Here is a 27,191-nt window from a genome sequence, read left to right on the forward strand (position 1 = left end):
AACAGCCACCCAGGGACACACAAGTATGGGATATCACACATCTGGAGCTGGAACAAGAAGCATCACGAAGTTCCTATATCAAGGTCTCTCGAACACTATAAAAACAGCCATGTAGAACTGAGCTTGAACATACAGTATTAGAGACAATCACACAAAGTTATTTTATCAAGGTTTCTCAAATGCTATAAAACAGCTGAGTTTTTTTCTTTACCTGAAGAACTGGGCTGTTGTCAAAGTTGTAAGCACTGGGTCGGCCCTCGAGGGTGGAGAAGGCCACGTTTCCTCCAGTCAGGGGTGAGATGTCACTGAACTCGTCTGTACAGAGGGCCTGCTGTTCGTCCTCTCCGGTGCGGATGAAGCCTCTGTTGAACTTCTGGTAGGTCTTCTCACAGGAGCCACTGTAGTACTGGTAGGGCGTCCATGGTCCATCCTCACTTGTGCGCTTGTAGATGGCAAAGCTCTCTGGGCGGCTGGTGTGGAACTTGAGTCGCACGTAAGTGATGTCAAAAGCCTTGCCTGAAGAACCAAAAAGAAACATGAGATAATTGATACCAAAAGCTAAATCAGTCACTAAAAGTCACAGTTTTAGACAAGTCTTTTCCAGATGCATTGTTGGTTTAAGGCAAGACAAAGGAGGATTTCCAATGGTCTCCAGTGTCCTCCAGTAATACTAGAGGGCCTTTTCAAAACCTATTTGGCATGTCTGAGCAGGCTAGGAGTTGTCGGGGGATGAACACCAAAATATATTTTATTTATTTATTTTACCTTTATTTAACCAGGTAGGCAAGTTGAGAACAAGTTCTCATTTACAATTGCGACCTGGCCAAGATAAAGCAAAGCAGTTCGACAGATAAAACGACACAGAGTTACACATGGAGTAAAAACAAACATACAGTCAATAATGCAGTATAAACAAGTCTATATACAATGTGAGCAAATGAGGTGAGAAGGGAGGTAAAGGCAAAAAAGGCCATGATGGCAAAGTAAATACAATATAGCAAGTAAAATACTGGAATGGTAGTTTTGCAATGGAAGAATGTGCAAAGTAGAAATAAAAAATAATGGGGTGTAAAGGAGCAAAATAAATTAATTAATTAAAATTAAATACAGTTGGGAAAGAGGTAGTTGTTTGGGCTAAATTATAGGTGGGCTATGTACAGGTGCAGTAATCTGTGAGCTGCTCTGACAGTTGGTGCTTAAAGCTAGTGAGGGAGATAAGTGTTTCCAGTTTCAGAGATTTTTGTAGTTCGTTCCAGTCATTGGCAGCAGAGAACTGGAAGGAGAGGCGGCCAAAGAAAGAATTGGTTTTGGGGGTGACTAGAGAGATATAGCTGCTGGAGCGTGTGCTACAGGTGGGAGATGCTATGGTGACCAGCGAGCTGAGATAAGGGGGGACTTTACCTAGCAGGGTCTTGTAGATGACATGGAGCCAGTGGGTTTGGCGACGAGTATGAAGCGAGGGCCAGCCAACGAGAGCGTACAGGTCGCAATGGTGGGTAGTATATGGGGCTTTGGTGATAAAACGGATTGCACTGTGATAGACTGCATCCAATTTGTTGAGTAGGGTATTGGAGGCTATTTTGTAAATGACATCGCCAAAGTCGAGGATTGGTAGGATGGTCAGTTTTACAAGGGTATGTTTGGCAGCATGAGTGAAGGATGCTTTGTTGCGAAATAGGAAGCCAATTCTAGATTTAACTTTGGATTGGAGATGTTTGATATGAGTCTGGAAGGAGAGTTTACAGTCTAACCAGACACCTAAGTATTTGTAGTTGTCCACGTATTCTAAGTCAGAGCCGTCCAGAGTAGTGATGTTGGACAGGCGGGTAGGTGCAGGTAGCGATCGGTTGAAGAGCATGCATTTAGTTTTACTTGTATTTAAGAGCAATTGGAGGCCACGGAAGGAGAGTTGTATGGCATTGAAGCTTGCCTGGAGGGTTGTTAACACAGTGTCCAAAGAAGGGCCGGAAGTATACAGAATGGTGTCGTCTGCGTAGAGGTGGATCAGGGACTCACCAGCAGCAAGAGCGACCTCATTGATGTATACAGAGAAGAGAGTCGGTCCAAGAATTGAACCCTGTGGCACCCCCATAGAGACTGCCAGAGGTCCGGACAGCAGACCCTCCGATTTGACACACTGAACTCTATCAGAGAAGTAGTTGGTGAACCAGGCGAGGCAATCATTTGAGAAACCAAGGCTGTCGAGTCTGCCGATGAGGATATGGTGATTGACAGAGTCGAAAGCCTTGGCCAGATCAATGAATACGGCTGCACAGTAATGTTTCTTATCGATGGCGGTTAAGATATCGTTTAGGACCTTGAGCGTGGCTGAGGTGCACCCATGACCAGCTCTGAAACCGGATTGCATAGCAGAGAAGGTATGGTGAGATTCGAAATGGTCGGTAATCTGTTTGTTGACTTGGCTTTCGAAGACCTTAGAAAGGCACGGTAGGATAGATATAGGTCTGTAGCAGTTTGGGTCAAGAGTGTCCCCCCCTTTGAAGAGGGGGATGACCGCAGCTGCTTTCCAATCTTTGGGAATCTCAGACGACACGAAAGAGAGGTTGAACAGGCTAGTAATAGGGGTGGCAACAATTTCGGCAGATAATTTTAGAAAGAAAGGGTCCAGATTGTCTAGCCCGGCTGATTTGTAGGGGTCCAGATTTTGCAGCTCTTTCAGAACATCAGCTGAATGGATTTGGGAGAAGGAGAAATGGGGAAGGCTTGGGCGAGTTGCTGTTGGGGGTGCAGTGCTGTTGTCCGGGGTAGGAGTAGCCAGGTGGAAAGCATGGCCAGCCGTAGAAAAATGCTTATTGAAATTCTCAATTATGGTGGATTTATCAGTGGTGACAGTGTTTCCTATCTTCAGTGCAGTGGGCAGCTGGGAGGAGGTGTTCTTATTCTCCATGGACTTTACAGTGTCCCAGAACTTTTTTGAGTTAGTGTTGCAGGAAGCAAATTTCTGCTTGAAAAAGCTAGCCTTGGCTTTTCTAACTGCCTGTGTATAATGATTTCTAGCTTCCCTGAACAGCTGCATATCACGGGGGCTGTTCCATGCTAATGCAGAACGCCATAGGATGTTTTTGTGTTGGTTAAGGGCAGTCAGGTCTGGGGAGAACCAAGGGCTATATCTGTTCCTGGTTCTAAATTTCTTAAATGGGGCATGTTTATTTAAGATGGTTAGGAAGGCATTTTTTTAAAATATCCAGGCATCCTCTACTGACGGGATGAGATCAATATCCTTCCAGGATACCCCGGCCAGGTCGATTAGAAAGGCCTGCTCGCAGAAGTGTTTCAGGGAGAGTGGTGATGAGTGGAGGTCGTTTGACCGCTGACCCATTACGGATGCAGGCAATGAGGCAGTGATCGCTGAGATCTTGGTTGAAGACAGCAGAGGTGTATTTAGAGGGGAAGTTGGTTAGGATGATATCTATGAGGGTGCCCGTGTTTAAGGTTTTGGGGAGGTACCTGGTAGGTTCATTGATTATTTGTGTGAGATTGAGGGCATCAAGTTTAGATTGTAGGATGGCTGGGGTGTTAAGCATGTTCCAGTTTAGGTCGCCTAGCAGCACGAACTCTGAAGATAGATGGGGGGCAATCAGTTCACATATGGTGTCCAGAGCACAGCTGGGGGCAGAGGGTGGTCTATAGCAGGCGGCAACGGTGAAAGACTTGTTTTTAGAGAGGTGGATTTTTAAAAGTAGAAGTTCAAATATATCTGCTAATATATCTGCTAAGAGCTTGGAGAAATGTTATGGGGAGACATTTGTTTAAAGAAATGGCAATCTTTCAATATGGCTACAGGGGGTACAGTTTGCTTTAGCAAAGAAATTGCTCTCTAAACAGAGCTGTAAAAACAAACATATATACAGGAACCATTGTGGCACAAATATAGGTGAAGACATGTAGCTCACAGATAATATAGATTTCTCAATCTGTTAATTTCCTTCCGAGTAAGTGTTTATGCATGATGTTGCAGTCACAATGAACTGCCTTACTTGAGGGACCTCTTAACCCAACAGGCTTTGTGGTTCAAGGTTTATCTGAAAGCAATATGTATTTTACTGCAGGGTGTGAGCTGGTTGTCGTGAACGCAATACGTTACATTGCAATTAAAGTGAACTGTCAAAAATGCTATGTTCTGGAGTGCCTGCTTTGGCCCTGTGTGAGTCTCCTACTCAAACATGACTGGTACAAATTTGACCTCAACTGGGCCGTGAGTCACTAAACTAGGTGTGGCTTTCAACAGGTCTGCTTCAACACACAGAGAATTTTTTTCGAATGAAATAAAAACCATAATACAGTTATGTAGATTATTTGTGTTTAGATCCATTAGCTCATGTTCAATTTCTCCTTATAACTCTATCCAAGTAGAAAGAAGTTCAGCTTTACACTGAGAAAGATGCAAATTAAAATATGGGGGAAAAAATCTAAAATCAAAGTGCAACAGGCATAACTAACTTCAAGCTCAACCAATTCTGACCATTTACAACTAATTTGCCTACTTTTTCCACTAGTCACTTCCATTACAATGCACAGGCATGACACCAAAATAACTGAATGTGAAATTCTGTGAACAAGCACATCTTAAGAGGGTTGGAGCAGCAGGGAAATCATACTGGGAACAGACTATCATTGACATCTAATTTCTAAAACCACCCCACATCCTCGCAAACAAGACAAACAGCATCTGTTGGAGCAGCAATGAAGTGGCACGCATAGGGGCAAACAACAAAGGGCCCCTCGTCAACCCAACATAGAGGAGCCCACTCAGTGGAGACAAAGGAAGCCTCAACACTGAATACAGGTGGTCAGGCAGTCACTAGAGATTAGTAGTCTAGTTCACAGGCAAGGAAAAGCAAGGCTAGTCCTGAAGATAATGAACGAAGGGCCATGAAAATACGCCCTTTGAATCTGTCATTTCAGTAATGTAATAACCATCAATACTGAGCAGGAATAGCTGACAATTCAGTCTTTACAATTTGTTTAGTCTAATTGTAGTTAAATATTGCACGTCTTTAATGCAATTACAGTTATGATAGAGCTGATGCACTTAAAATGGCCAATAATACTCAATGTAAAAGTTGACTAAACACCCTTTTCAGTTGTTAGAATCCCATTTATGTCTCAACTAATCCGAAGGAGACTTAGACAGGAGAGTAGCTTTATTTGAAATTCATGAATGGCAGTGTTCCATGGATTTACCAAGTTTTCTGGCCCAGAGCTGTCTTGCATAAAACCAAGAGGAATTCAGTCTTTCCTTACAGAACAATCTGTGTATTGAGAAGCAAAATAATAGTACAGTCGAGAGCGCAAACAAAGGGCAGGCTGTGGGGACCCCTTGTGTTCCTCCACAAGAAAGTATTCAAGAAAAGGCTTAAAAAGACGCAAGATAAAGACGAAGGTACAAGTCGGTTAACTGTGGGGTCGTTTTTCCACATTAGCAACAGTGGGGGTCGGCTAGGGTGGGGAGTTGTCGGATTTACAGTCTACAAAACTCATCCACATCAGCCACCATGACACATGATGAGCTTCGGAAGAGCTGTACTGTACACAAGAATTAGCCTGAAAGAAATCTCCAGAACTCTGATGCTGAAGCCTAATACTCAATTAACTGGTATTGGTTAACCCGGGCTTAAACCCTACCATTGTTAGACACTAACCCCATGAAACACTTTTCAGGACACCCACATTAGTAAGGCTTTACATTATAAGCCACTCTTGTGAGTTACAGCAAAGAACTAAAGGAGGGGACTTCAGCCATGTGTGCACCTGTCCACTCCTCAAACATGTTCTAGTTGAGTGAGGCTGTGACATGGTGGTGGTGATTGGGGGAGGGGAGGTTGAGAGGGAACTGGCTGGAATGTGCTTCCGCTCGGCAGAGTGACGCCAGTGAAGTGGAGGGCTGACGAGAACCAGAGAAAGACTTGAGGGAGAACACAGTTTGGGGAAATGGTCTGTGTTGGGAGGCAAATATTTCTTGTTGAAATGTGAGAGAAAGCTTGTGACTGTTCCTAAAAGTGGATCGTCTGATCAGCAATTATCTTCAAAGGTTCTGCAGAAGAACAACAAATGAGGCATTGATTGAATCTGAGAATTCCTACCTGTCTTTAGTGGCTTACAATTGTTTAATGCCAAGAACTGAACAAGGACTTTTTAAAACATACTTTGAAGATTAAATGTAATATTCAGCGATTCGTGCATTTACAAGTAAATTCCGCTCATACAAATGCAGCTTATATAACATCTATTCCGAAGATCAAAGATGCATTCGGCTGTTTTAGGAGTAAGTGTGAAATCCACATTTACATTCCCAAACATTCTGACAAGCCACACTGTGGTTTCCTAGGGTCTCTAACATGTCATTAGAACACGATGTGTGTCACCACAGCAAGCTTGGACATGCATTTCTAGTTAAATTTGATAGGCCTACCCGTTGAACACAAAACAAGAACCCAATGAAAAGACCAACGTTCTTCGAACAACAGATTCAGGACATTTATGTAGATAACTACCAAGGGGGATATTCCAGGGGGTAGGCAGGGGGTCTTTGAAAAGGTAGTAAATTCATATCATAGCATGAAGTCGCTGTCAAAACGTTCAAATATCTTTGCCGAGCTCATGGCCAGTTAATCACATAGGCAATTTCTATGCTCAAAAGCAGTGAACGGTCGAAGAAGAAAATATTGCTTTTCCCAAAGACAATCTCATAAATCTATTTTAGCACAGAAGAGTCTCATAAATATATTTTAGCACAGTAGAGATCCTTCCTTGAGAACATTACAGTCAAGGGAGAAAGACTCCCACACCATTAATTCAGAATCTAGCTTACGTGAGTGCCCAATCAGCCAACAGACAGAACTTTTTGTCCTTGGCCATAGCAATTTATTACACAGAATTCATAATATAAAGTATGCGGTTAAAGGCTAGTCATTTAAAAAGTAGCCATGATATGGTGGCTTCCCACCCCTTGAGACGAGGCACGTTATTTTGACGTCAAATTCCTTTGAATGTATTGTAGACATCCTTGGGTTAAATAAAAGGTGGTATGTTTTGCTGTTGGCTATTTGATGGGGTCTTTCAACACACCTCTGTTGTCTCAGAGGAAAGGTGGTGAAACTGATTATTAGTGATTGGGTTTGGGATAAGGTTTAACTGATATCCCACAAAGGGCATCAACAAACAAAGCTGATGGCTTCAGGCTGAGTGTTTTAGCAACCAGAGCGAGGCTGTACGAGAAAATGGTACCTAAAGTCAGTGTCTTCCTGGGAGAAAAGGCTCAGTCCCACCAAATCTCTTAATCTATCTCTGCCTACGTCGTTAACTCTCCAACTCCTCCCAGGGAGCAAATATGGGGTTGGTGGTTTTCACCCTTTTGTCTGGCTGATAACTCTGATTATTCAAGCCCTCATCTTATGAAAGGCCAAATTTTTCCATAAAATCATTAGAAAACCCCCCATTAGTTCAGCCAAATTAGTAGAAATAGCTGAGACATAAAATCTTGTCAATAGGATTCGCTCCATGTACATTGTTGAGGGGAAAACAGCAAAATAAGACATTTAAAAGACATACATTTTCAAGTGATCTCTGGGTTGATATCCTCTCGAGGTGTCACATAGAAACTTTTCCCTCTACATGCTAATTTTAAGGTGTGCTCTTATTTGCACCTTTTAGAGGATTTGCTGGGATGTTTTGCCTCTTGCTTGCATTCCTTCCATCCCCTTACACCCAGTAGAGCACAGCCCGGGGGTGAGCAGCAGGAAATATCTAGGTGGTGGGGGATTACGGGTTGTTGTGGGGTGTGGGTTAATTCCAGGGGAAGGCCTCGAGCCACAGCATGGTCCAATTAAATTTCCTCCCATGACCTCATCGCATTCTTTACATAGGAGATGAACAATGACCACTTTGACTTTCAACATGTGGGCATGTCCCCCCCCCCCCAATTTTTTCCATCTGCTCAGGAGATATGTAGAACATCTGTTTAACGCAACACTCCCACGGGCTGAACCAATACACGAACAGACTTTGGGATAGGATACAGCAATGACCATAAACTCACTGCGATCAATTCACTTCAGGGCTTAATCCAATAGACCTCGCTAATATGATCACAGGATCATAGGGCTAATTGTAGGGCTAATTGTAACCTATAGGGCTAATTCATTAATATCAAATATCCCTTGCTTGTGTGCTGACACAACAAGTAGCCTACGCCTCACTATCAAGTGTATACCCAACCCCCCCCTGTCAATGTAAGCATGAGCTGCATGAGAGATGACCGTGTGCTTCTGAATTCCACAGCAGAAAAGAAAAGGCCAAACAGCATTAGGGACATTTTCCTTTTCTCTAACAGGTGCCATGTTGGGTCAGAGTCTGACAAGTAAAACCTACCAGGATAAAAAGCGGAACAAATGTAACTTTTTATTTGGAAAGGGTGGGGGAGGGAAACATTACAATTGAGGAATCTGAGGAATGTGCCCAAGTTCATCATCTGAAGAGCAGATAACACGTTACGAACTGCCTCAATGAAAACTGTCAGAAGGGTGAAAATACCCACCCCCTCACCCTGCTGATCGCTAAAATAAACTGTTTCTGGCAGGTCCAGTGATTCACTAGGAGCCCCCTCCCTGTCAGAAAGAGGTGCTTTCCCAACATTTTAAGAAACATCACAATGATGCCAATAGGCTGACAGCTCTTTATTTCCACCAAACAGTGGAATCATTGCCACTGGTGATACAACTGTTGTACCTTGTACCTCAATTCAAATATTCTTGACAGTTGGAATACAAGGGACAACAGGCTTAACCATTTTGAAAATGACTGACAAACATGAAAAGGTTGCCATGCTCACATCTTTCAAACACGGTCTGATGCAGAAGAAACCAGGTTGGCCTAAAGTAAGCCAGGGCTGTTTTGCGCGATCCCGTGAGCCGCATGGCGTGGGGGCACTGATGTATAAAAAATAAAAAACTGGAGACTGCATCCAAGATGACCGACCGTTATTTATTACATAATCTACTCAGATTGGCATACGTCGATTCATGGACCGTCTATATCCGGGTTGCATCTGGTTTACACGGCCCAACTTCACATGGACACTAGCACTCAGCACACACAGGGAGCAGCGACTACTTCATCACATCATCCAAAAACATAGCAGATATTGGATGAACAGAACATTAAGATCTTCAGCTGTAAGTTTTAAAATAAAAATCAGCCTCAGCGACAATTACTTAAATAAATAAATGGATGTTTTGTGCACGCAGGTGATGATTAAAGTGTCTAATTAGGAATTTTCAAATTCGAGTCCAGGCTCTGTCGCAGCCGGCCGCGACCGGGAAACCCATGGGGTGGAGCACAATTGGCCCAGCATCAGGAGGGTTAGGGGAGGGTTTGGCTGGCAGGGATGTATACTGTTTATATACTGTATTCTATTCTACTGTAGTTTAGTCAATGCCACGCCGACATTGCTCGTCCTAATTTTTCTATATTTTACTTTTAGATGTCTGTATTGTTGTGAATTGTTAGACACTACTACCGCAATAACATCTGCTAAATATGTGTATGTGACCAATAAAATTTGATTTGGAATTGGCGTCAGTTAAACTGCAGTACCCAAGCAAGGCTGTAGGAGCAGTCAAAACTGCTTCTAGACCGGAACCCTGCCCCCTTGAGTGGGAGTGGTGTCCCGATTCAACTTTGAGTGAAGTGTAGTGCCTTTTCAGAACATTAAATTGGCCCTCCAAACAAAGTAAATCAAGTTGCTGACTTGCTGGCAAGTGGTACCCAACATTCCAATAAAGCTCTGCGACCCATGACTGGGAAGTTGCTCAAAAAAATACTAGGAAGGAAGCAAATGTAAGTGAGTGATGTAGTGATGTCCATTCCGTAGGGTTATATAGCTCGCCTTACCACTAGTTGCTCCATTTAAGTTCCACTCCCCCACCAGGGACACTTGAAAACGAGGGGGAGGGACAATGGCCAGTATTGGGACGGAGCCTTGGCTGGTATTAGGAATATGTATTACAGTAAAACCTGTAATACTGTTGACAGACATTCATATTCTTGTAAATATATGAGCATGTTTCAATGTGTTCCATACTCACATGATTTGGGCTACATGTTTGCATTTCTAGTTACATTTGATAAGCCTACTTGATAAACAAAACAAAAAACAGCTCAATGAAAAACAATATAGCCTAGTTCTAGCCTAAATCAATTGAGTAGCAATCTTTAAGGACAAATCTAGGCCTATTTCTACTTATAAGCAATTCTTCACATGATAGTGGAATGCTGTTCCTATCAATTCAATCTCCTCCCCTGCTTTAGCAGTAAACACAGCAGCCTGCAGGCACAGATTGGTGGTGAGGAGATTAAAATCGAAGCACATCCTCACACGACGGAGGTAGTCTAATCGTGGTGGACCATTGTTGAGAATACTGAACAACAGTGTAGTATCCCGGGGGGTGGGCTGGTGGGAGGTTCTCTGAGGGTAGCGTCCCAAATGGCACCCTATTCCCTAAATAGTGCACCCTATTCCCTATATAGTCCCTATGGCCCTGGTCAGAAGTAATGCACTATATCAGGAATAGGGTGCTATTTGGGACACCATGGGGTCTCCAATTAAGGAGGGCAGAGGAGGACAAGCAGGAAGTGACCAAGGGAGGGTGGGAGGTAATGATTACTTTAAATGGATAAAGACACTGCCCCATCATTCATTCAGGACTTTGGGGGGGGGGGGGGGGGGGGGGGGGTCTCATCTCCTTAGTCACCAGTGTGAAAAGAAAACGACTAGTGGTGTTGGCAAGGCTGTGATTGTCCCACTAGCGACTGTCCCTTGACTAAGGAATAATGTGGGGTTGGTTACATCATGGGAAGATTGAGGTAATCCTCAAGTTTTGGTAATAGGAGCAAGCAGAATCGTGTTTAACATAAAATATGTCCATCTGCCTTGATCAAACTAGATTAAAACCAAAGTGCTGTAGGCATTTCTGTTACATATTACCGAAAAAAACACAGTTACAATAACAAAAGTTTTATTTTGTCCTCGATGTAGGCCTAGATCCATGGGGGTCACAAAACAGAGACTCTTTGGCTAAGCTTTAATTGCTCAGGCCACCTAAGATGAAGCCACCCAGCCAATAGGTGTTACAACACATGGATGACAGGAACAAACAAAAGTGTCCCCCTTTGCCCACCATGCCTAAATTAAATCGAGACAAAAGATCTCAAAAAGGACACAGCAGGGACAATTTGCTCACAGTGTTGCTTCACCGCCCTCCCAGGCTTTTCTCTGAATACTGTAGTTGGGGACAAGTCCTCAAACAATTTCTGTGGCTTTATGAAAAACTACCATGGAATAGGCAATTTACAGAACAACAAATGTATATAGACTCAGAACAACACATGTATTACATGGGTAGGCCTAACTAATGCCTTAGGGAAAACGAAGGTTAACAAAAAAATGACTGATTGAGTATGAGTAATGTATCTAATTTTATAGCACCGCATTGAATTGGCCACCTACAGGGGTCTGATGAATACTCACTCACCGTCTGTAAATCTCTTTGGTTTGCTAACTTGCTAGCTATAGGTGACTATCTTGCAAGATCAAGCCTCCTGGTTACAGCAGAGACAATCAATACCCTCCTGGATCAAGTGTGAGCAGCCTTTTGAGATAGTTGTGTAACTTTATGAGCTGGGTTGTCTGTCTTTGCATTTAGTTTATGTTCGCTTGTTAGCATTTAGCTAGCATCCGATATGGGAATTCGCTAGTACTTTGTTGGCATTTGTTAGCATAAAGTCATAGTGCCCCTTTTGTGCACTGCCGGTAATACCGTATACCCCTGTATGGTACAGGAATAGTATGAAGGTATCTGGATACTGCCCAACCCTAGTTGTAATAATACTGTGAAAATGATAAATGCTCTTTTAGTGTAAGAGCTACATGAAAAGTCCACCTGAAATTTCAGCCTGTTTTGGATGGAGATTTGGTCTTCCATGGTGACATCATCATTCAGTAAATTAGTCAATAGACCAATAACAAAGTTCCAAACCTCTCTGCCAATAACAGCTTATTTTCAGTTTTCCCCTCCCCACCCAGACAGTCCTAGCAAAATTCTTGCTTGAGAAATTGCCCTTTGCTAAGAGGCGTTTGATCATTTTAATTGAAAACAATCACCGTAAGGTACTTAATTGTTACCCAGAAATGACATTTGCTACTGAGATTGGACCTTAAAAAAACAGATGACACAGACATTTGAAAGACATCCATTTCTAAAAAAGAAAGCCAAACAAGTAATAACATTGGGCTTTTCTGCACCATATAACAACACACATGTTGGTGGTATGCAGTGAGACTGCCCAAGGATTTGTAAGTTACTATGTGGTTCATTTTGGCCCTCTTGAAACATTTGGATTGTCAAAGCTAAAAAAAAAAAACTGCTTGTACTATGCAAGTGGGAAAGGTTATGCTAGTGCTTTGTTTCCTTGTTCAAATTAAAATCACAATTGATAAGATTTTATCTTTAAACGGGGTAGGCGACATGTGAAGCTGAGCATAATGAATGTTAAATAATTAAGAAGTATGCCAAAGCGTAAATGGAAAAACATTCAATAATTTTTTTAAACAAACCAACTGATAAGGCACATCTGGCAGCAAAGTTGCATACCTCTGCAGTTTTCTTTAAGTTGCTCACGTAAGGGCAGACTGGGGGCAAGTGATACGTTTGTGATATTGATTTCCGCTTCTACTCTACAAGCAGAGAATTTACAGCAGTGTAGTAGTGTAGAGAATTAGGCTCATAAAATATTAAAATAAATTGTGGAGGTTCTGATCTAGAGGAAGACAGCAGTGGTAAGGGGTTCTGCCTCACTCCTCAATGGCATGTCTTCACTTGTATAGCGAGCCTCATAGTTAAAGATCAACTTGAAAAAGCACTTCAAAAACAAAAATGTATTCCAAAAGTGTGCCAGTCAGTGGTGTAGTGGAGAGTATATACAGGTGTACCCACTTATTTTTCAGTGGACATTGTTATACTCACTTCTTAAACCCAACTGATACGTATCATAGTGTAGTGGAGGTACACGACGTATCAATTAATAGGGTTGATGGAACAGATCGGAATATTTAGTTTGAAAATGTTGATAAACTATTTCTTCACATTTTAGGCGCAGCAATGTACACATGGCAGTAGGCCATGAATGTTCCAAAATGAAATTTGCCGGAAAACACCATTCTAAAATGTGCACAGCACATGCGAGTGGTTTTACAGATTTAAAATATCTGTTATGAAGAGGGGGATTGAAAGATACAACTATCATGGGCTGCTAATCTGATTAGGATAATGCCTTTGACTGCTAGACAATTAAAGAATGTTGAAAGGAAACCAATAGAATAGGAGAGCGCACAATGAAGAAGTCTACATAAAATAATTGCCTCTACGTTTCTATGGTGGGATTTTGGCTATAGGCTACTTTGAAGCAAGGTAAGACATGCCTCATAATATGAAGTAAAACATCCAGGGTTCAAACAATTAAAGAACAGGAAAAATAGAGTGATTCTAATGATAGGCCTAACAGTAGTCTTCTGGTAGATGGAAAGGCTCTCAAAAACTTTCTCTATTAAACTCACCTATGTCGAAGTCAGTCAAAAGATAACAGTTTTACAGTATTTAAAACAGTTTTCCCAGACGCATGCTTTAACATGCATGTCAGACATGTAACAGCTGCATATACAGTTACTGAAGTCAGGCCAAGCCTCATGTCCGGCCCTCCTCCGCAAATAGCATACTACGCACTGCCTCTGGGTGGGAGTTGTAGCAGGAAATCCTCTGCTTTATCCAGGCCTGTCGTTCCAGGCCTGTCGTTCCAGGCCTGTCGTTCCAGGCCTGTCGTTCCAGGCCTGCTGTTATCAATAAAACATTTACACCGATAAAGGTGTCAAACTACAACCACATGGCCCTAATATTAACCGTACAAAAACACAGATTCAATCATTAACTGTATGGGGCTGCATGGGTTTTGTAGGCCTAAATTACTCAAAAGGGAAGAATATATATATTTGAAAATGGAGTCATGGAATGAATGTCCTTTGTTGGAATGGCTTGTTCTCAGATAGAAAAAGAAAACTGTCACACAGGGCTGGGCGGTATACTGTATTTAACGATATACCGATATTGATGCACGGACAGGTTTGGGTTTTTACCCAACATCATTGATGACAAAAATGCTGTTTTCACTTTGCTTCTTAATTTAAATCCACTAGCATTTTAAAATTACACAATTAGTTTGTGTTTCTTACATCTGCAAACAGCTAGTTTGTCTCTTCTTAGCAAGTTGGCTGCTAATGCTAATGTTAGCTGCTAATGCTAATTGCGACCTAGCTAATAAATGTACTGAGTCAGAGAAAACGTAATTACAGTACCAGTCAAAAGTTTGGACACCCCTACTCATTCAAGGGTTATTATTATTTTAATTTGTACTATTTTCTACATTGTAGAATAATAGTGAAGACATCAAAACTATGAAATAACACATGGAATCATGTCACAAAAAAGTGTTAAACAAATCAAAATATATTTTAGATTCTTCAAAGTAGCCACCCTTTGCCTTAATGATGCCTATACACACTCTTGGCATTCTCTCAACCAGCTTCATAAGGAATGCTTTTCCAAAAGACTTGAAGGAGTTACAACATATGCTGAGCAATAGTTGGCTGCTTTTCCTTCACTCTGCGGTCCAACTCATCCCAAACCATCTCAATTGGGTTGAGGTCAGGTGATTGTGGAGGCCATGTCATTTTAGGGCTGGACGGTATACCATATTTGACTATACACACACACACACACACACACACACACACACACCAGTATTTACGCGCGGACCAGTTTGGGATTTTATTTTACCTCCTATAACGGCATTTGAATGTTTGGTTTGTTAAATGTAATACACCGTGTGTAATGTCAATTTTTATTGTTTACTCCGCTACTTAAGTCATCCCTCTCCGCTCTCTCTCCATGTCGCTTTCCACACAGACCTAGACCTACCCAGTCACTCAAGGAGCGCATTTTCTGTTCCTTGACCACGAGACACTTTCGTTCAGTCTGCATGGTCAATGCAGCACAGGCAACAATGTTGTTGACAACGATGTTGTTTCCACTTTGATCTTAATATAAATCCACAAGCGTTCTATAATTAAAATATTAGTTTGTGTTTCTTACATCTGCAAACAGCTACACTACCGTTCAAAAGTTTGGGGTCACTTAGAAATGTCCTTGTTTTTGAAAGAAAAGTAAATTGTGTACTACTCCCTTCACAGAACAGCGCAAACTGGCCCTAACCAGAATAGAAAGAGGAGTGGGAGGCCCCGCTGCACAACTGAGCAAGAGGACAAGTACATTAGAGTGTCTAGTTTGAGAAACAGACACCACACAAGTCCTCAACTGGCAGCTTCATTAAACAGTACCCGCAAAACACCAGACTCAATGTCAACAGTGAAGAGGCGACTCCGGGATGCTGGCATATTCTAGGCAGAGTTGCAAAGAAAAAGCCATATCTCAGACTGGCCAATAAAACTAAAAGATTAAGACGAACAAAAGCACACAGACACTGGAAATAGGAACTCTGCCTAGAAGGCCAGAATTCCGGAGTCGCCTCTTCACTGTTGAAGTTGAGACCGGTGTTTTGCGGGGTACTGTTTAATGAAGCTGCCAGTTGAGGACTTGTGAGGCGTCTGCTTCTTAAACTAGACACTCTAATGTACTTGTCCCTTATTCTTAATGATTCTGATGAAAATATGCTGTCTTTATCAAACTGATGTTTTGAAAAAAATGTTCTCTCTTTTTAAAGATATTATGAAACCAGGGATGGGCATGAGTAACTTAGGGTTTCTCCAAAATGAACAACAAAGGTTGGAGGTCTTCTGTATCATCTCCCATCTCCATCAACTATACAATTATCACATACAGCTTGAAAAGATGTCTTATGCAAAGGAACTACAAAAGGGTACAAGTATTACGTTTCTACCTGGACTAGCTATGTATAAATCATTTCACATCTGACACCTGACCCATAATTATCCGTTTTCTCCCCTTTGCCGAGTGCCTTGAAAGAAGATTTCACATTTACCTTGCTTTTCCCCCAACCACAAGGGGATCATCACTCAGAACAGGCTAAAATTACCCTGCAAGAGTCTGCATGCCTGTGTAATACATCTCTTTCATAGACGCACACTGTCTATAATAATAGAAAATCCTCTCCCTTAGGCATTTAATCATTTCCTGGGCACAGACAAAATCAAAATTTCTCAAACGACCTGGCCCCCCCATGCAGTTCGAGTGCACTTCCTATTTGATTTTTCGGAGGTCAGTGGGTTGGAAGAGAGTCTTAGGAATGGAATTGCGAATAGATTTAGATTTCAAAATTTACATGACATCCTTGCCTTACCTTTCGTTGTGGCTGGCAACATGACATTTACTCTTCAGCTCCTAACTTACCGTAAAAAAAAACAGCTACAAAAAACAGCCACAAAGCCAGTAAGCAATGCCAATTATATATCTATATATATATATTTTTTTATTAAACTAAAACATATTACACTATTAAACAAGGCAATTGAGATATTGTGTGTGACTAACAAATTTCAGTTAATTCCTATAGCTCCAGCCTTGGGTCAATAGGTGGAATTTTGTAATTACTGGATCTCTATGGCAAGACGCATCATTCATCCAAGTTTCGTCAAAATCGGCCAGTGCCGTTTGTGACTAACACACACTACCGTTCAGTGTTGGGTTACTTAGAAATGTCTTTGTTTTTGAAAGTATGGCACATTTTTTGCCCATTAAAATAACATAACATTTATCAGAAATACAATGTAGACAATGTTAATGTTGTAAATGACTACTGTTGCTGGAAACGGATGATTTTTTTATGGAATATCTACATAGGCGTACAGAGGCCCAATATAAGCGACCATCACTCCTGTGTTCCAATGACACGTTGTGTTAGCTAATCTAAGTTTATAATTTTACAAGGCTAATTGATCATTAGAAAACCCGTTTGCAATTATGTTAGCACAGCTGAAAACTGTTGTTCTGATTAAAGAAGCAATAAAACTGGCCTTCTAGACTAGTTGAGTACATGGAGCATCAGCTTTTGTGGGTTCGATTACAGGGTCAAAATGGCCAGAAACAGACGCCTCACAAGTCCTCAACTGGCAGCTTCATTAAATAGTACCCGCAAAACACCAGTCTCAACGTCAACAGCGAAGAGGCGACTCCGGAATTCTGGCCTTTTAAGGCAGAGTTCCTATATCCAGTGTCTGTGTTATTTTTCCCGTCTTAATCATTTAGTTTTATTGGCCAGTCTGAGATATGGCCTTTTCTTTGCAACTCTACCTAGAAGGCCAGCATCCCGGAGTCGCCTCCTCACTGTTGACGTTGAGACTGGTGTTTTGCGGGTACTATTTAATGACGCTGCCAGTTGAGGACTTGTGAGGTGTCTGTTTCTCAAACTAGACACTCTAATGTACTTGTCCTCTTGCTCAGTTGTGCAGTGGGGCCTCCCACGCCTCTTTCTAGTCTGGTTAGAGCCAGTTTACGCTGTTCTGTGAAGGGAGTAGTACACAGCATTGCACAAGATCTTCAGTTTCTTGCCAATTTCTCGCACGGAATAGCCTTAATTTCTCAGAACAAGAATAGACTGACGAGTTTAAGAAATGTATTCGTTTCTGGCAATTTTGAGCCTGTAATCGAACCCACAAATGTTGATGCTCCATATACTCAACTAGTCTAAATAATGCAAGTTTTATTGCTTCTTTAATCAGAAGAACAGTTTTCAGGTGTGCTAACAGTTTTAAATGATAAATTAGCCTTTTAAAATTATAAACTTGGATTAGCTAACACAACGTGCAATTGGAACACAGGAGTGATGGTTGCTGATAATGGGCCTCTGTACGCCTATGTAGATATTCCATTAAAAATAAGCCGTTTCCAGCTATAATAGTCATTTACAACATAAAAAATGTCTACACTGTATTTGTGATCAATTTGAAGGATAAAAAAAAAAGTTGCTTTCCTTTCAAAAACAAGGACATTTCTAAGTGACCCCAAACTTTTGAACGTTAGTGTACGAACGAATGGATGGAGACAGATCCACAGTCCCCTCCCAGATTTCATCATGGGGGACAATAAGGCAACCAAACTAGAGGTTGACCGATTAATTGGCACTTCTCTTGCGTTCTGTGCAACAGAGTCAGGGTATATGCAGCCGTTTGGGCCGCCTGGCTCGTTGCGAACTGTGTGAAGACTATTTCATCCTAACAAAGACAGCCAACTTCGCCAAACGGGGGATGATTTAACAAAAGCGCATTTGCAATAAAAAACACAATCGTTGCACGAATGTACCTAACCATAAACATCAATGCCTTTCTTAAAATCAATACACAGAAGTATATATTTTTTAAACCTGCATATTTAGTTATAATAAATGTTAGCAGGCAATATTAACTAGGGAAATTCTGTCACTTCTCTTGCGTTCATTGCACGGGGTATATGCATCAGGGTATATGCAACAGTCTGGGCCGCCTGGCTCGTTGCGAACTATTTTGCGTAATTATGACATAACATTGAAGGTTGTGCAATATAACAGCAATATAACAGCAATATTTAGACTTATGAATGCCAACCGTTAGATACAATACAGAACGGTTCCGTATTTCACTGAAAGAATAAACGTTTTGTTTTCAAAATGATAGTTTCCAGACTTGACCATATTAATGACCCAAGGCTCGTATTTCTGTGTGTTATTATATTATAATTAAGTATATGATTTGATAGAGCAGTCTGAGCAGTGGTAGGCATCAGCAGGCTCGTAAGCATTCATTCAAACAGCACTTTACTGCGTTTACCAGCAGCTCTTTTATGACTCTAGCCTATCAACTCCCGAGATTAGGCTGGCAATACTAAAGTACCTATTAGAACATCCAATAGTCAAAGGTATGTGAAATACAAATTATATGAAGAGAAATAGTTCTATAATAACTACAACATAAAACTTCTTACCTGGGAATATTGAAGACCCATTAAAAGGAGCAAGGAACTTAAACATTAGCTTTTTTACATGGCACATATTGCACTTTTACTTTCTTCTCCAACACTTTGTTTTTGCATTATTTAAACCAAATTGAACAGGTTTCATTTTTTGAGACTAAATTGCTTTTATTGATGTATTATATTAAGTAAAAAAAAATACTTTAAGTGTTCATTGTTCATTCAGTATTGTTGTAATTGTCATTATTACAAGTATATATATATATATATATATATATATATATATATATATATATATATATATAACAAAATCGGCATCGGCTTTTTTTTGGTCCTCCAATAAATCGGTATTGGCGTTGAAAAATCATAATCGGTCGACCTCTAAACCAAACCATATTACACTTTTGAATAATGCAACGATTCACAAGCAGACAATTCAAGGGTTTATTTTCTCGTTCATAGCTACACCCATTCAATTTAGCTTGCAAGACAATAACACAGCTGGCTACTGCTAGCTAGTAACATTATGAAACATGAACGTTTATCCCACTCACATGAATATAAAAGTACAGTAAAGTTATCATAGTGTCATTCATAGTATAGTACAGAGCTTGTTAAACAAAATGATTTCTGCATTCTCCTTAGCTACATCATAATAGCTAGCTACTAGTTAGCTGAATGCTGGCATTAGCTAACGTTAGCTGAACCATAGGTAGATGGCTCTTCCGGCTACATTACAGGAAAATGTCTATTCAAAAAGTCGGCTGTTACAAAAACATTGCTCTGCTATAAACTATTTTTACTGTAGGAGCATCGGGCTCAACCACACAATTCAAAAGTTCACTGCCCTGCTTGGAGGGGGGCAACTGATGGGAGAGTGTTGTGTGCTACATGAAAGTTTGTAAGTTTATATTACAGTATAAGGTCTAGCCGAGAGTATTTTATCTACATCTCTAGGCAAGCTCTTGTAGTGAGAATAAGCTCTAAACCAAGTTTGTCAAGTTTATTTACCACAGCCTTAGGTTATGGCAGGGCGGAAGTAGATAAAATGTGAACTGACATCGCTGTCTTTAGAAAAGGCGACAAGAGCACCGTCACTTAGCCAGGCCGCCAACATATGGTAAATCATATTGACAACTGCTGATCTGATTACACATAAGATTAGGCTTTATGTCAATGCCTGGAAACACTGGCACACCCAGTTGCTCTCTCTAGGACCAGGGTTGGTGAGTGACCACTGGTCTAGGATATATACATCAATATTGATGTTCTCTCAAACATTTATTTAAGCCACAGGACATGTTTTGGATCCTGGGGTAAAGATTTCACCCTTGCTGATAGAAATTACGATCTACCAGCTTCAACGCCCGTTGCCAAAAATCTGAAGGCCCACCCCTGGAGATAACACACCTTAGGGATAGTAGCCAAGCAAAGGTTTAAAATAAATATTAATGTTGGCGCAAAGATGGCAATTTCATCCAGTAAGGCATCCCATCCCAGGTTCTTTTCAACAGACCTCCACAAAGAAAGAGGTACCGGTATGCTTGTTTAAAAACCCTGCAATATACAAAAAGTTTATCCAGCCACTAAACAGAAATTATAAAGAGAACAGAACAAGATGTGATTCAATTTATAAAGACTAAAAGAGAAACAACTTAATTTCAGATACAAGACAAAAGTACTGTTCAAAGGCATCATCTCCCTGATACAGAGTTTCCCAAACTCTTTGTCAGTCAGAGGTCACAAGAAGAAAACACAAAAAAATATTGCGTTAAACCAGTAGACCTGCATACTTTTCTACACGTTATCAAGTATATGATAGTTAACTGGTCATAAAATATTGTTTATAGAAGCTTTTAGAACTTTCAAAGCTAATGACTTAACAGCAAGCCTGTGCATGTTATATCAATACTGTTTTTCCTGAGAAATAAATTGTGCGATTTGGTGCAAAACGATTCGATGCACTAACATCTGTTAAATAAACACATTCATTTCCCATTCTAAATACAAATCTGCTGCTGATGGAGCTCATGAGCTAGGCCTCTCTGAGTTGGATCTGTCTGAGCTAGTTTGAATTCGTGAAGGTATGAACTCTAGCTATTAGATTTAAATGGCTGCAATAGCACAAAGTGAATAAAAGGATTGTACTCAAAGTACAACTGAGTGGGCCTTCTCATGCACTCACGGGATAAAAAAGATTGACAGTTAATTGCAGTGGCCTTTCCCATGCTAAATATGGTCTATGAACCAGAGTTTCTGTTCGGGAAAACGTGGCGCATGACAACGTGACCAGGAAGATATTAAATTTACCGGCCATTTGAGAGATTTACCGGACCCATTTGCATTGGGTGCGTAACTCATTAGGGAGTCCACCCACAGTGCTCAGAAATGAAGTAATGAAGCACCCAATAAAACATTGTTTTCAAACATTTGCCAAAACACAATTTGTGGGAAAACACCATTCTAAACAGCACACCTGATGTGATAGGTTCCATACGTGAAAGAGATGACATTTTCAGTTAGAAACTTAGAAAGAGGGGGAATCTAAAGATGAGTGGGTTGCTAATATTACTAGGTTTGTGCCTTTGGCTTCAGGACAAAGGTTGATATAGAAAACCAAAAAACATGAGAAATGGCAAATGAGGTAGTCTATATAAAATAATTGTGTCCACGTTTCTAAAGTCGGATTTTTCCTAGACTACTTTGAAGTAAAAATGTTCAGGTTTTAAAACAATTCAGTATATGTTTTCAAAATGCATACGGCCTTCAGCTCACATTGCAAAGTGGTGGGTGGTGTGCTGATATTCAACGGTACGCAGGCTATGCACTTGAATGGCAGAAGGGAGATGCACTTCAATTACCAGTTGATAAAAAAATAAAGAGGCTTGTTTATTTATTGTGGCCATCAAAATGGTTTTTTTAACACGCGATTGCATTTAGAATTGTTGCGCAATGACTGGGCTTATAAAAGCACATTTCATTCCAGCAGCAAGGGTGGAAGAGCTGCAGTAGCAGCGCTGTTGAACAAATTATATTCCACTCAAAATAGGCTCTGTAGGCTGTGCGCGTGTGATAAATACGATACATGACGACTAAACAAAATACACATGCGGCAATTTAATTCCACAAATTTGAGCAAATTAACCTATAGACCGATAAGCATGATGGTCAAATATATTTCCATCGACTGATATTTTCATCAATGAATAAAACACTTTTTCCCAATGGGATTGTTTTTTGTCTCCTGTTCAATTTGGCTGCCAAATATTTTATTTATCAGCATTTGATTTTAATCATTCAATTACCGACTAACGGAAACCCTGCTGTGAACAAATAAGTGGACAGCTTCTGAGAATAAAACAAGGCTAACCAGATAACAGTGCATCACACCCAATCACATTTTACAAATAAGCATTTGGTCATCTAATACTAATCAGAAGATGCACAAAAAATATATTTAGATAACTCTGAAGTTTTTTGCTATTCCACATGTAAAAAATGTTTTTGGGACTAATACAGTTGACAATCAATCAATCCATGATAATTGGTTGGGAGAGGCTAAAACAGAGGTCAGAGAAAAGCTCCCGCATTAGGTATTCAGTTGTTTGCCAAACAATGTCAGGCTTGAGGGCGTAGATCTTCTAAATCCTATCATTCTTGGGGTGCCATTCTCATAGATTTCTCAAGAGATGGTGCCAGTACTAAGTACACCGTTAAGATTTAAGGCTCCAGAGTCAAAATACCTTGGCATGTAACAGGCAAATGACTTGGTAAAAGGCAATAAAAAAGATAATTAAAAAGCAATTTTGGACTGACCAATGTAAACTTTTCATATCACAAAATTTAGATCTGAAATCTTTTGGACATCAAAGCAAACCTACTTGAGTCAGAAAAGGATACTCATACAATATATGATGAGATATACAAAACCTTGCAGAAAACCTATCCAACTGACAACATTGGAACCAAGACCTAAAAATAACTGATATTGACACAAGATGAGTGTTGGTACATAACTAACAAAAACACACACTTAATCCAGTATAACCTGATGTACAAAATATATTAAACGAGACAAAATTAACAAATTCTACAGCTCAGCAGACAGAGTCATGTCTTAAGTGTAAATCAAAAAAGTACATAATTAATGCATTCTGGGAGTGCTACAAAGCCAAATGTTATGGCGGAGTTAGCTAACTTTATATCAGAAGTTTTGCAATGTAAGTTCACTTTAATCCATCTATCTGCATATTTCAAGACATGGCATATGAGGGTGCGGTGGAATACCAAATGGGTTGGACCATTCAATCCTCGTCAATAATTTGGAACATTCAATGTTGTCTTTGTTAGCAACTCCATTGTATATTTGGCCTTGTGTTTTAGGTGACCGTCACCTCCCAGTGTATGGTGGAAAGCAGACAACCAGGTTTTCCTCCTAAAAAAACTCCCTAGTCTCTGCCAAAGACAAGCATACCGATAACATGAAGCAGCCACCACCATACTTTAATATATGAAGAGTGGTTTTCAGTGTTGTTGTGTTGGATTTGCACCAAACATAACACTTTGCATTTAAGACAAAAAATGTATTTCTTTGCCACATTTTTTGCAGTATTACTTAACTGCCTTGTTGCAAACACGACGCATGTTTTGGAATATTTTATAAATTCAGCATCAGTGTTTTCTTCTTCACATCTACTAATTCTTTGTGAGATACTGAAACACCACCTTGGTCTTTGTTGAATATGTACTTGAAATTCCCTACTTGATTTAAGGACCTTACAGATAATTGTGTGTGTGTGTGAGAGAGAGGTAGAGATGGCTTAGTCATTAAAAACTATGTTAACCACTTATTGAACACAGAATGAGTCCATGCAACTTATTTTGTGATTTAATAAACAAATGTTTACTCCTGAACTTTTCTATAACAAAAGGGGTTGAATACTTCATGACTCAAGACATTTCATTAATGATAACTTATTTTTTTCAAGAAATACAAAAAAGAAATCCACTTTGACATTTATGTGGTATTGTGTGAAAATAAATTGAATCCATTTTAAATTCAGGCTGTAACAACAAAGTGTGAAAAGTAAAGGGATATGAATACTTTGAGGGAACTGTACGAGTTGGTGTTTTCATCTTCATTAAGTCCCAGCCACGTCAGGCCTGTCTAGTTTAGTGGATCCATGTCTGTGAAATGTTAAGTTGTCTATTGTCTATGTAAAGAAATATATAAAAAATAGTACACCAAAAAAATTGGTGAGCAAAAATCAGTTACAACTTTGCAATGCAATTGTATAAATTGGTTCAATTACTTGCTCCAGGTAGTTCATGTGTTGCCGGCAGCTGCATGCAAGGGTATTAGGCTTAATCCAGACGTTTAACCTCTAAGGTATAATAAACTGGCGCCATGTACTGGGAGTTTCAGACTTTGCTGTTATGCCTGATGATTAGAAACAAAAAAAAAGTGTTTTCATGTTTTTAGAACATGTACAAAAGTTGGTTAATCATAACTTTCAGAGACACAAAATGTGTCAACGCAGACACACGACATGTTCTGCCTCATGTCTAACGTTGTATAAGTATTTTGTCCTTACACCTAACGCTATTAGCTAAGAATGTAAACGGAGCTCTTAATAATCCCTGCTGTAGGGTTTAGAACAATGAGAGAGCACAGGATAATGAGCTTATTTGTTGTGTTACCTAGGGTACTAATTAGTATCACTTTGGCTTTTTAGTTAGCAATGTCGCAAGCGAGTCGTTCCACCTCGAAAAGCACACGAAAGAGGATTGACACCGACCATTTCAGATTGTTCTGAAATCGTTTCTGTTGTTGGAAACATAAGACTAGCATTCCTGCAACACTATTTTACTGAAATACAATCTGATTTTCACCCTCCTGATATTAATAGGTTCTGACCACTAGATGGTGTTATTCCTGCTATCAGTAAAAGTTTTCATACATTGTTAATAACTTCAATGACTAATTTATCTGAACAGGGGAGCAGAAAAAAAACAGCACCAAATTCACTGAGAATACATTACATAAGATGAAGAAACACTCCTAGCCACAGCTCCATACTTCTTGTCAAACAGACAACACTTGTTGTTGTGGAGGGACTGGCGTGGGGTGAAAGTGGATGGCTTTTAACCACTTCTTTGGATTCCTCATGTCTTACACATTGTCTGAAAAAAGTTTGGTCCAAATCAGATGTTAGGTACTATAATTATTGGATATTAAATTCATCCAATAAATTAAAATGCCCAATTTGGATGCAATCAATTAGCCTAATCTCTCAGAGATGTATTATATTGCAACAAAATAATGTTTCCGGAATCTTTCTAACTACAGAAAACAACTTCAGCGCAATCACATGGTGGGTGTCATGGCTCACTGAAATGACATGGAATGACCCAAGTACAAGTTCTTGTTGGGGTAGTGGGGAAATTAAATATCATGGGCCAGCAGGACAGCGTCCTTATCTCTCATAAGGAGTGGAACATCCAGCCCTTCCTGAAGCATAGTGTGCAGAGGGAACTCAAACCAAAGCATTTGGCTGTTTCAGCGGAAACTCAGCCCTCTGCATTACAACAGAATAAAAATATTTTGAGAAGAGGGGTTATCTCCTATCCCGATGTCTACGTTGCCTAGTCTTGGAGGGGGGGTGGGGGGCAGCATGTGACAGTGCAGCAAGAGGTGGTGATTTGATTTGGCAGTGCTAAGGACTGCCTCTAAACCTACCACAGGCTTTTTAATTAGCTCAGAGCAGCAAGAATGTTAAGTTTCAACTTCAAAGTAAACACTGATGAATGGACAGCAAACATAGGCTGTAGTTAAGCTTTTTAGGGATCCCCATCACAGGATGAATCTTGAGAATGTAAGGTCTCCAAAAAGAAAAGGTTTCGTCTTCAGGGGTGTGCATGAGAGACTTTTCCTATAAGATGGAAAGACAGGCAGGTAAATTAACAAAGAGATCCAGGAGAGAAAGGGAGAAGGATTGGAGGGATAGAGGGGATGTTATGGTCAGACGGGTAGGAATGACCATACAAAAAGGCTAATCCAGCTAATGAAAAACCCCTCCCCCTTGGACTTTAGGAGGGGAAGGTAGGGAGTGGTCACCCATGCTTCAGATCTAAAAGATAGGACTGTCATCGTCAGACTCTGGAAGGCCTTTGATAGAGAGAAGGTTTATTCAAAGAGTTCCAGGTTTAAACTGCCACTGGCAGAATACCTGATATGGCAAAAAATTTTGCTTTAATAATGTGTCCTTGGAAAAATTATTCCTGGTTGTCAATATTTAAAATAACTCAAGTTAGCCTGAGCAGTGATTTGCACACCAAGGGTGGTCATCAACTCAAATACAAGTGCATCTAGCAGAAATCAAATAAGCCTCAAATCAAACTTACAATTACTAATATTCAGGAACAGTTCAATTACTTGCACTAACAACATAGTAATACATAGCTAAAGCAAAGGCTAAGCAAGTCACAAATGCAGACTCCATGGTGTATGCCTACCTGAACCGTGGTGACTGTTATGGCAGGCTACCACCTGGTACTCTACCCTGCACCTCAGAGACTGCTGCCTTATGACGATAGTCATTGAACACTTTGATTTTTTTATTCCCCTTTATTTAACTCGGCAAGTCAGTTAAGAACAAATTCTTATTTTCAACGACGGCCTATGAACAGTGGGTCAAACTGCCTTGTTCAGGGGCAGAACAATAGATTTTCACCTGGTCAGCTCCGGGATTCGATCTTGCAAACTTTCGGTTACTAGTCCAACGCTCTAACCGGTAGGCTACATGCCACTGTTTACATACTGCTTCACACACTCAAAATGTACAGTATATACTGTATTATAGTCATGGCTCATCCTATAAAAAACGTTTATATTTAAAAGTTTGTAGATTGTGTGTACTTTTTTTATTGCTAGGTATTACTGCACTGTTGGAGCTAGAAACACAAGCATTTCAATGCACCTGTGATAACATCTACAAATCAGTGTGCACAGCCAATAAACTTCTATTATAACATGATATTTAAGTTCAGTTTTAGGAAAGAGGCACACAATTTTGCCTAATGGACAGACAGAATTTACACTACTGCTACTGTGTTTATCATATATCCTGATGCCTAGTCACC

General features: G+C 40.4%; 1 protein-coding gene across 1 annotated transcript in view; it reads right to left on the reverse strand.

Moving 5' to 3' along the window:
* LOC109875288 (laminin subunit gamma-1-like) overlaps positions 1 to 27,191 on the reverse strand; it is an 84,135-nt gene that overhangs the window by 41,481 nt on the left and 15,463 nt on the right. The window contains exon 2 of the mRNA XM_020467591.2: positions 212 to 516. Within this exon, the coding sequence (XP_020323180.1) occupies positions 212 to 516 (305 nt within the window). The remainder of the gene's footprint in view (positions 1 to 211; positions 517 to 27,191) is intronic.

This window comes from Oncorhynchus kisutch, linkage group LG30 (assembly GCF_002021735.2).
Source record: "Oncorhynchus kisutch isolate 150728-3 linkage group LG30, Okis_V2, whole genome shotgun sequence".
Classification (NCBI taxonomy): Eukaryota; Metazoa; Chordata; class Actinopteri; order Salmoniformes; family Salmonidae; genus Oncorhynchus; species Oncorhynchus kisutch.